Here is a 12,146-nt window from a genome sequence, read left to right as displayed (position 1 = left end):
CGCTCAGAATGCACTGCCTTTGTGTGGCGGTGTGTGAATGGAGAGGCTATTGAGCTTTTGTAGACAGGAAGGACTGCCAGGCTTCACACAGAGTCGTGCACACAAAAGCCTGTAATGACATCAGCTCAGCCTCATAAGTTAAGTCTGTTTAACATGACTTAGAGGGTCTTAGTTCTCTCATTCACCTTCATGCTCTTCTGTTGATGATTTATGAAACACATTAACGGTTTTAAGATCACGACCAACATTTAAGGACAGTTTGCGCCACAAAATGTGTTTATATTGGGGTGTTTCTTCAACTTCATGCACTTCTAGGTTCTAGTCCTAGGGTTTATTATAATTAAGATATTTCAACTACTTCATTTGTGCTCTATTGTAGCAGAAAGGTCTTTTATTTTGCCATTTGCAACAACAAATGTATTTTATGTTATGATTTTATTGTCTTTACCATCTTAAACTCTGAAATCCATCATAAAAGTATATGAATATATAAAGGATAATCTAAATAAAAATACAATAAAATAAATAAATAAAATTGTTATTTACACCCCACTGAACAATTTTGCTCCTAATAAATTTTCTATATAAAAAAATTAAACTCCTATTAAAGTTATTATACTGTACTTTTTACCAAGGAGAGAAAAGTATCAGTTAAGATATTGAGATGAAATATGAAACAGAATAAAGAAAAATCAAGTTAAAATTTTTGTTTTTATTCTGCATCATTTCCAATCAATATTTAATTCTGTCAAATTATGCGCAAATATTTTTAAAGTAATTTTCATTATAAACAGTGTTGTTATTGTTAAATAAAATAGTAGTTAAAATACTCTTTGTGAATTTAATTAAGCCAAAGTAGAATAAATTAAAGCTATTACTTTTTCAAAACAATAAATAAATAAATAAAATTAGGAATGTTGGCTTGGCAACTAAAAATTATTTAACAGATAAAAGAAAAACAAAAAGTAATCAAAAGGGAAAAAAATTTAATAAAATCACTAAATCAATATAACAAACTGAAAATTGGAATGAAAACTAAAAATATAAAAATAAAAGAATTTGAAATAGTAATAAAATACTATAGTAGTATATTAATAATATTAATCACAATACACTGTTCACAACAGAATATCTGAGATGTGGTGGAAAGGACACAGTGGTGGGACTACACAGTTGAAGAAACTCGCATTTACACTTCAAATATCTAAATTCTTACATATCAAGGATAAGAACGGGAATCTCATGGTCTCCTTCTCAGATCCTAAGCCATAAAACTAAGCAAACTCCCCCACAATCCTCTCCAGATTGCTCTTCCTCTGAAGTCAACTGCATGTCCTGGGACTGGTTTGTTTCACACAGTCCTATCATCGCGTGGAAGGAATCCTCCGACGGCTGTCCTGAGCCTGGCTAGCTTAAGAAATCCTGACTGTCAAAGATCTACAGGCTCATCCCATTTCCTGAAGAGGAAGGAATGCAATCGGCACTCGAGGAGTTCATCACAGCGGCAAACAAACTAGAGATGCCATATGGTTACTAAGGTGTTTCCCGAATGGTTTTTAGCAAGTTGCTTACTGGCCAAGTCAAAAAAAAAAGAAAAAAAAAAAAACCATTGACAAGTCTGCATTACTCATTTTGGACCAAAACGGTGCTGGTTTTTGTGCCAGAACGGGCCGCTCTTCACTAACTTGAGAACCAAACTTTGACATGACATACTTTTAAGTTAACGGACTCTTACCAATAAGCCAATTACCGCCAGTTGTTTGGGTATTAAAAGCATTTTAACATCCAAAATAATTTAAAATACAGCATCCTCATGACCTGCTTTTGATGCAATTCAAATAAAATTTATATCAATAAAATTGCATATAAACTGTATTAATTTCATTATATTTTAGATGGGCAAGGAAATGTAATCCTAATATTTGTGAAGGTTTATGCAACACCGAAGACTAAAGTAATGGCTCCTGAAAATTCAGATAATATTTTAAAACATAAAAAGTCATTTTAAAATTGAAATAATTTGTCGCAATATTACTGTATAAAATAAATGCAGCCTTAGTGAGCATTAGACATTTCGTTCAGAAACATTACAAAATCTTTAAAAAAATATATATTATGTATATCTAACCGTTATCTTAAGTTGTAATCATTTTTGACAGGATTACATTTTTTACTATAGTTTTTAATCAAATAAATGCAGCCTATGCAGCTATACATACACTGATTATTTAAGGTGAGTCATCAAACAATGTTTTCACGATTTTCAATGGATCAGGAACAGTTGGATCAAACAGCGGTGATCAAACAGCTGTCCGCACACCTTGACGTCCCAGGACCGTGTTCGGGGGGAATGTGGGCTAATCCATGATTAGCAGAAACGTTCAAACTGCTGACCTAATCCCTGTTGTTTTCACATTGAGCCCGTCGTCCCACAAGGCAAAGACAAGACAAATCAGTGCCACTCGTAGATGAGAAGAACATCTCCATCGGTCTCAATGACACGCTCACAGCGTCTTATTTAATCATGTAAAAATAGAACGATTAAATTAACGGGGCGGCCTTGAGGGCGAGCCAGAAACTAGACGTGCGGGGCGTCTAATTAGCTCTATACACAGAGCTAAAGAGGCAATGCACATTGAATCAAGATCAAAACTGGGCAGTCACTGTGTGTGCTTATTATTTTAATTAGCCCAGATACTCTTATCTATATTAGCATCACGCTATAAGGTCTTGTAGGCGACCTATAATCTGTCAGGAAACCTGTTATGACCACACTGTTTGACGGCTCGCAGCCCAATTACAGGAGGGTCGTCTGAGCCCATCTGGGTCTGTGGAGGTAAGGAAGATGTCAAGCCCTGCTGGCACGCATTCAGAACAGAAGGAGGTCAATATGAAGTAGAGCAGAAGAAATAAGAGCATGTTGCAGAAATCCCTTCCAGCTCAAAGCAACAGCGACTCTTCAGGAACAAGTTCAAAAACAACCAAACCGTACCAAACAACCGCCTCTCTGAGGACACGCTGCAAGATTTCTCTCAAATCCAGCTAAACAGTTTGACTTTTTATGTGTAACATGCATCAAATGATTGGTTAATGGCAGAGTTATTTTAGTATTATTTAGGTACAAGTATAATTTTTATTAGTTCTGTCAAACGATTAATCGCATCCAAAATAAAAGTTTTTGTTTACATAATATATGTGTACTGTGTATATTTTTAATGTATACCCACACATGCATGTATATATTTCATTAAATATATTTATTTATAATATAAATTATATGAATATAAATACAGACATGTAAATACATGAATATATTTTCAATATATATACTGTATGTGTGTGTATTTATATATTCATAATAAATATACACAGAACACACACACATATTATGCAAACAAAAACTTTTATTTTGAATGAGATTAATCACGATTAATCGTTTGACAGCACAAATTTTTATTCACATTTGTATTAATTATTTTTTATTTTCTGTTTTTATTTTAGTATTTTTAAAGTTTTCTTTTTTTATTGTGTGTTGGTTATTTTATATAGTTTGCATTATTTTTTTTATTTCAGGTTTAGTTACTTTAGTGGCAACTCTAACTGAAATAAAATAAGTTTAGTAACTAATTTATGTATGTATGTATGCATGCATGCATGTATACACACACACACACACACACACACACACACACATTATGGTTTTAATTTTAGTTAACTAGAATAACCCTGGTTGATGGTCTAGCATACTTTCAGGGCAGCTTGTACAAAGGGTTTATAAGGTTTATAAATAAAGCAATCCATTCCCTATCTTTGGTCAGCTTTCTTTGGCAAATATATTCTCCTGACACTAATTACAGTCTTTATTTAGTCTAAGGATATGCAATAGTTATCTAAGACACCTGTAGACAACACATTTTATCTGCTCAAAATAACTCTAAAGCAGGGTTAAAATGATCTGTGATCACAGATTAATGAGGTCATTGTCTAAAATTGGATCTAAACAAGTCAACAATTCAACATGAAGCAGTTAAAACGGTAAATCGTCATGGGCAAGGACAATGAATATAAATGACAAACAAAACAATAAAATTAAATGTTAAAAAGCAAACACTTTCAACATGGATAATAAGAAATCCGGCACCAAATCAGCCTTTTAATATAATTTAAGAATCCATTAACGTGAAAAAAAAATTAAATTGTTCAAGTTACCTATAAACAAACATTTGAACTTTTTTGATCGTCTTTGAAGAATCAACATTAAATATGTACAACAACTTGGTGTAATGCATTCATGTTTGTGTAAAATATGTTTCTGGTCTTTGTTATTTCACATCACACAAAACTCAGCTGACCTACTGACTTAATTAAATTTGTACACAAGTCCAAAAGTCCTCCTGTGGTGTGACTGGGTCTTACAGTCCTCACATGATCATGAGAAGCCATACATCAACCATCTGTTGGTCTCCAATCATGTTGACCCAATTGATCTGTCTCAGTGAAAGGAGCCAGTGTGATAGAGAGGCATCATGAACAATGAGAACATTCTGCAACGAGCTGGAGACGACACATGTGAATCATAAACTGAACTTATGCCGCGGGTCACAGCAACAGGACGAGGATGTGTCCCCTTCCGACAATATGCCCCATACATATAAACAGCAGCTCCACTCAAGACTCAGGCAATGACACTCAAAGTCACAAGGACTGAGGTTTCCAGGAACTTTAAAAGGATTTTTTGAAAGAGAGGCAATGACATAAAAAAAACAACAAAACAACAATAAAATGTTATATAAATATAATAAAAAAAACAAAATGTAAAAAAAAAAAAAACATACATACACACACACACACACATATATATGAATAATGAAATAAAAATGTAAAATATAAAATTAACAAAAATTAAAACATGAAAAAAACAAAAGATTAAAAAGTCAAATCAATCAAGTGAATTTAGGCACTGCAACATTACAATGTACAGTATAAAATTGGATATTCATTTTGAAATTCGCAACAACTTTATCAAATAATTTGTGTTTGTAAAGATGAACTGAGCATCAGAGGTTGACAAATGTGAAAAAAAAAATATATAGGAACAACAAACAAGCACAATAAAATATCCGATACAGTAGGCCGAAATATATCCAATATATTTTGATATATTTTATATATTTTTATATAACTGATATTTTGATATTAAAGTAAAAAAATAAATAAAAAAAAAGTTCAAAATTGAACTAAAATCAAACAGATATAAGCCTCTTTCAAATAGCCTAAACATAATCTGCACAGTCTCCATTGAATGTTTTATACCAATATTTTTTATAAGAATGATAATAAAAGCGCTTATGATGATAGGTCTCTTACTTGCTAAATGCAGTCTAGTAGAGACTGTTTCAGTGGTCAACGACAAATATAGCCGCAGTGACCTCTCATAACCATTTTAAGCAAGAAAAAGCCTCTAGTGCACTCAACGAAACATTAAAGTAACTTAAAAAGCATCACAGGATGGAGCTTAAAAAAAACAGCAGCAGTCTGTTCTTCAGCGAGTCATTACGTAAGACACTTTATTGATTGAACCATTAAGCTTAGCACCCAAACAACACCGGCTCGAATGTGCTTTGTGTTTCCTCAGACAGTAAAAGGCCTCAAATGAAACTGGAGATTGGAAGTGAAAGTTCTGGAGATGTAATGAAATTAGTAACTTCTGTTATGCTGGAATGCATCGGTTCGCTCTCAGCGGGGGTTGGAAAAGAAGGTGACACAACAGACTTGAGTCAGGAATGATGAATAATATTTAGTCAGGTGGCTACAATCTGCTCCATATTTGTTAGACGTATAACCGAAATCTGAAAACTGCACATAAATGATACAGATAATAACCTCCATTATGAACTACATTTTTGATTGAGCACAAAGGAAATAGACTTTTTTTTTAATGCAAAACCTACTGGCGCTTTTGTGGCCTTGACCTTTCAAACGACCATTCACAGAGTGACTGGACGGGTCTGCGTCCAAAGCGCAAGGTCTTTGAGGGTTGCCAGATACTGGCAGGAATAGAATTGCTCCAGATGACAGGGATGGATAATTGTACAGGGTGTGGATGCATGAATGCCATGTGAAGAGTCAGTGTATGAAACTATCCATGCAGAGGTAATGCGCAGCATGCAGCAACAAGTGAAGGAAGTAGATTGTATTAAATGTTTTAGATGAGGAAAACCCCAGAAACATCCTGGGATCTTAAATAACAGCTTTTACCTCCATACAAAGGCCATTAAAACAGTGCTTGTGTCCAGGATGCTAATCAAGGCTTGAACCACCCTCAAATTTTGGGGCCAGTAAAATTATTTAAGTTAATAATATTTTATATGATAATTTATTCAGCAAGGATGCATTAAATTGATCAAAGGTGACAGAAAATAATTCTATAAAAAAAAAAAAAAAATGCTGTTTTTTTTTTGTTTTTTTAAATTTCTATTCAAAGAATCCCAAACAAATATATCAAGGTTACAAAAATATTAAACAGCACATGTTTTCATGGATAATAATCAGTTTCTTGAGTATCAAATCAGTATATTAGAATGATTTCTGAAGCATCATGTGACACTGAAGACTACAGTAATGATGCTGAAAATTCAGCTTTACATCACAGAAATAAATTACATTTTAAATCTTATTACAATAGAAAACAGTGCTTTTAATTTGTAAAAACATTTCACAATATTTCTGTTTTTACTGCATTTTTTAATCAAATAAATTAATCAGTGAGCATAAGAGATGTTCAAAAAAAGTTTTTTTTTTAAATTATCGACCACAAACATTTGAACATTTCTTTCTGTTTGAAAATGTTGGATTTTAAAATGTTTAGGTAATGAATGACAAAATTTGATTACAAGCTTATTAAATTTATTATACATTCAAATATTAATATACACTTGAATATATTATTATAAATATAACAAATTGCACCCCGAACATTCTTGAAAATGTTTGAATTATTGAAAAACAATCTTTTTAAAATATTATATTTTAATTATAATTCTAAAATAACCAACTGCCCTGAAAATCACAGTATTCACTCACTGGTTGTGTCCTAATTGCTCCTTTGGACAATGCAAGACCCCTCGCTCACCCAAAGTTAAAATATTAATGTATGTTTGTGCTCAGATACGAATGACATCTCGATCTCAAACATTGTGGCTTCTTGAGAAGATTTAACAATCTAGTTTCTTCATAAACATTAGAAAGTTCCTGAAAATCCCTGAAGAGATTGTGGAGCCCTGACTCACACAGCCAGATGGCATCCATTAAGGTGCTGCTTCCCGGTCTGGAAGTCTTTGATTTGGAGCAGGGATTATATATGCCGCCCACTCAAACACACACACTCTCACTCCGACGCATTTACTCACACACACACGCTCACGTGGGGAGTAACTGGAGCTGGTGCTGAGGAGGGGATGTGGGTGTAAAGGAATGCTGGTTTATTTGTCTAACCTCTGGATCTCGGTGCTTACCACAGTCACAGCTAGAGTCAGTGTGTGGGACATTCGGAATGCTTTAGATCCCATGTTCCACCATAACGCTGGAGCAGCGTACCTCCTTCCTCTCGGAATATATTGTCAAGAGAGCCATCGGATGGGAAGGAATTTTCTCAGCCATTTACATTCACACTGTAGCAAGCCGCTCTGCTTTAAATTGTAGCATTTTACCTAGTGTGCTTCATGACAACCAACATGACCTGATAAATATCGGCAAAGAAAATGTACTAATTTAAAACTGACTATCTATTCAGTTCATCTCAATTTATATACAGCACACTATCTGCTTTGTCGAAAAATATTATAAAAATATTTTTGATTTTATTTTTCTTAATTTCATAAATTATTATATTTGTTTATATCCATCTATATGTCTATCTATATATTATAAAAATATTTTTGATTTTTATATTTATATTTCTTGTATATTTTTTATTATATTTTCGTTTTCTATTTTTATTTTCATAACAGATTTTATTCAGCAAGGATGCACTAAATTGTAACTAATAACTTATATTTTAAATAAATGCTGTTCTTCTGAACCTTATATTCATTCAAGAATCTTGAGATAAAATGATCACAGTTTCCACAAAAATATTAAGCAGCGCAACTGCTTTTAACATTGATAATAAAAAAATATATTTCTTGAGTATCAAATCATAATATTTGAAGGACCATGTGACACTGAAGGCTGGAGTAAAGATGCTGAAAATTCAGCTTTGCATCACAGGAATAAATTACATCTTAAAATATATTATAACAGAAAACAGTTATTATAAATTGAAAAAAAAAAATTCAATTTTTACTGTATTTTGACAAAATAAACGCAGCCTTGAGCAAAAAAAAACCTTAGACGCTACTGGCATAGAAATTTTCATTTAATCTTTAGAGCCATGACAAAGAGGCATTATTTTGAGCATTAACTCAAAGAAACAAAAGGAAACAACTATGAAAAAATGCTATGCATGATTCAACCTTAAGTGCCCCTGTAATCACAGCCAAAAAACTACTCTAAGCCCTTGAGAGGAACATCAGGACATTAGTGCATGGGATATGAGCCACGCTGAGTGAATCATGGAAAATCAATGACTGCTGGGCATTGGATAGCTGGCCAAACATCCCTCTCAAACTCAGTCAGCTGACATGGTGGAAACTACAACCAACATCACATCAATAGAAGGTCCTTCGATGAACAGATTTAGTGTTATACAAGTGTAAATCCTGACCATTAAGTCAGTCATTAAGCCAGTAAGTGTTCAGCACCACCAGAGTAATGCAACGTCTGATCGGCAGTTCTCACAGGTAATTAGGGTACAATCAATGACTCAAGCAACACATTGCAGACTAATTACTCATTTAGTAGAGGTTTAATATAAAATTAAAAATCTGTCATCACCTACTCACCTTCATGTTGATCAAGTATTATGTAAACAAGATTTGTGCACAACAGCAATTAATTAAGTGAACAATCACTTAATTTCACTCACACTTAAGCATACTTAACAAGTGCACGAATCAAATGGACTATTTGTTGGTGCTTTTTCCATTTTGCAGCTTCAACACTGCGGCACCATTCACTTTCATTACATGGAAAAGAGCAGCCTAGACAGTCTGTTCGCTATCTTATTTTGTGTTTACAGGGAAAAAAACCCTCAAATCATACCTATTTTTAGCACCAAAAATAGTACATTATTTATGTCATAATTTTGATAAAGAGCACAATGGTGATCATCAATGGAGAAGCACTCCAGAGATTCAAACCTGCGACCTTTTAGTTCTCAGACCAGATTTGAGATTTTTCAAAACGCACTGGTAAATAATATTAAATCAACAACAATTCTGTTCAAATTACATACATTTTTCAGCTTCCAGGATTGGCACATAATGAATTCATAGTGTCTATTCCATGGCACTGACTCACTGAATCGTTCACGAAAATTAAATGGGAGTAAACAACAGAATAACAGATAACTGAAGACTTGCAACTGGAAATATAAGAAAGCTATGTAATATCTCATTCGCAACGTGACATTATTTAATTACAGCGCCTAATATCACCCGACTAACTCAATGTAAACCTCTCATCACAAACGTATCGTGGAAAACAGATATTTCAGCTTACCGAAAGCGGGGTGAATCTTTGACACAGTCTTCAAAATCCACCGTCATCCTGGACGATTATTTCCAACGATTAAAACTGAAATTTCATCGCCGTCAGTAAACAAGAGAGTAAATGTAAGAGATCCCGCGTACTACAGCCTCTTCACTCCAGACAGAGAATGAATCCACGGAGCTCAAGACTCGCTCCTAACGCTACAGTAAGGGACTGTCGGCAGTTTCTCTGCTCTGAGTAAAACGCGTAAAAGCGTGAACGGCTACCGTCAGACTTTAGCGTGAGTGCTGTCTTTTTTATGCTTAGTAATTTTTGAAAATCAATAAACAAATAGATAAAATAAAATACAAACGAATAAAATAAAATAAAACGAAATGAAACAAAACGAAATAAAATAAAATGACAAAATGATAAAATAAAAAAATAAAATAAAAAATGAGATATAAAAAATAATAAAATAAAATAATGAAATCAAAGCTAAATAAAATAAAATTACATAATGATAAAACAAAAAATAAAATAAAAAAGAGATATAAAATAAAAAATAAATCAAATAATGAAATGAAATAAAATGAAGTAAAATAAAATAAAATAAAAATGAAATGAAATATAAAAAAAAAATAAAAAAAAATAAAAATACATTTGTTTACATTTTCTCATAAGGACTTTTTAACAGACTAAACTCAAACTACTACAGTATATTTTGGTGTTCATGCAGTGTTCATTTTATGCAACCTCTGATCTGGGAGTTATCCCATATAAATAGTGTAACATTTCAACATTTATTATTAAATTGAGAATACATCTTTTATCACTTTTTTGCAGTTTGCAGTTTGCATTGCATATATTTAGAATGTGTTTTTAATCAAAATCTGATCAAAGTCTAAAGAAAACTCAAACAAGATGTCAAAGATCAACACAGCTTCTGGTTAATAACACTAAGAAAATCCTAGAATTGTATTTGTGCATGTGTGTGTTTGTGACAGAAATAAATGAAAGTAACAGAAAAAAATACATTTATTAATACACAAATATAAGGAAAGTGTTTGTGTGATTAGACTTTTGAGATGATCCCTAAGTCTATTCAGATTCAACACACCCCCTTGTCAATCTTATATTTGCATGAAATAAAGGCTAGTCATTTATAAAAGGTCATGTGCTATTTTACATGTTATATAATAATTTTATTTTCATAGATTATATGCTATTCATGTATTTAAAGTCTGTAAATGTGCAAATTGATCTGACAATGTAGGCAATTGTGTGGAATTAGATGCAGACTGCAGAATAAACCTTGAACTGCATTGAGGAATGTTTTCATGTTATGCTTTTAAAGTTTGAACGTGTGTCTTTACACATACAGTAAGTCATTTTTTCATCCTACAAGAATGTTTAGACTATGAATTCTCCTCTTTCCGCTCTTTCAGGAAATCTTACTGCAGCATGGAAGATATCTTTCAACATATGTTTTAACTTTGCTGACAGCCTCTCTCTTTCCTGTCTTGTTTAAAATGTTTCTAGTTCATATCCAGCTCTGGAAAGCAGCACCAGTTCTCATAAAATGCCTGGACAACAGCTGGGAATATTAGCATCTTGCCGACCACCAACAACACACAAACTGAGGACATGAGTTCTGATCAGCTGACCTTGAAAAACCTGCAATGCTCATTGCCATCTTTAGCACAAACCACAGGTTTAATGTAACAGAACCGAGTTGCTAAAACTGCTGAATCAGTCACAAATACATTTCTAGAGGGCTTATAATATTCCCCAAGAGTGAATATAAAGCGAATAGGAGTCTCGGTGGAAATATAAACATTAGCCAGCCATATTTGATCACTAGACAAGCTGGTATAAATAAAGGCAAGGCAATTATATTGGTTTTATTGATCGAAAAAAGCACAGCATTTTAGGACCGGATGAGCGTCATTAATATTACATCAGATTTACATTTAGTCATTTTACAGATGCTTTTATCCAGAGCAAATCTAAATGCATAAAATGCATTCAAAGTATACATTTGATCAGTTTATGCATTACCTGGGAATTGAACCCATGACCTTGAATGCCCAAGTATGTACTTTAATTTGAGTTGATTGTTCAGGCATTTTAAGGTGTGTTTACGCGTGTAACCTGGAAATGTTACAGGAACGTTCTACCAAACTTTCCTGGCTAACTAAACTAGAATGTTAGAACGTCTGTTCAGTAACGTTCTGGGAACCAGAAACTTTAGCTGGGATTGTGGTCCGGCCCAAAAAATAAAATGATACATTTAGTCCTGGTTCGTTTAGCAATCACGCTGGCATGGTTAACACTGAACCTAAAGATACAAAACAAAAGGATATGGTCACAACCTGATCTGACAACTTTTATGACATATTTTGCAAACTTACAGAACAACCAAAACAATGCTGTGTTCTGGGCTAAATGCGCTTGTTGCATGAGTATACATGTGATGGTATTTTTACCAGCTTATAATACTAAAAAGCTTGTAA

The 12,146-nt window shown here is 33.2% G+C and overlaps 1 protein-coding gene across 2 annotated transcripts in view; it reads right to left on the bottom strand.

Annotated features, from left to right (window-relative positions):
- acap3a (ArfGAP with coiled-coil, ankyrin repeat and PH domains 3a) overlaps positions 1-9,844 on the bottom strand; it is a 74,690-nt gene extending 64,846 nt beyond the window's left edge. For both annotated transcript variants that reach the window (XM_058764091.1, XM_058764092.1), the window contains exon 1: positions 9,661-9,844. In XM_058764091.1, coding sequence (XP_058620074.1) covers positions 9,661-9,707 — 47 coding nt within the window. In that variant the 5' untranslated portion in view covers positions 9,708-9,844. The remainder of the gene's footprint in view (positions 1-9,660) is intronic.
- Positions 9,845-12,146: the final 2,302 nt, after the last annotated feature.

This window comes from Onychostoma macrolepis, chromosome 23 (genome assembly GCF_012432095.1).
Source record: "Onychostoma macrolepis isolate SWU-2019 chromosome 23, ASM1243209v1, whole genome shotgun sequence".
NCBI lineage: Eukaryota > Metazoa > Chordata > Actinopteri > Cypriniformes > Cyprinidae > Onychostoma > Onychostoma macrolepis.
The sequence above is the reverse complement of the archived record's forward strand: the minus strand, read 5'-3'. Positions and strand labels throughout refer to the sequence as shown.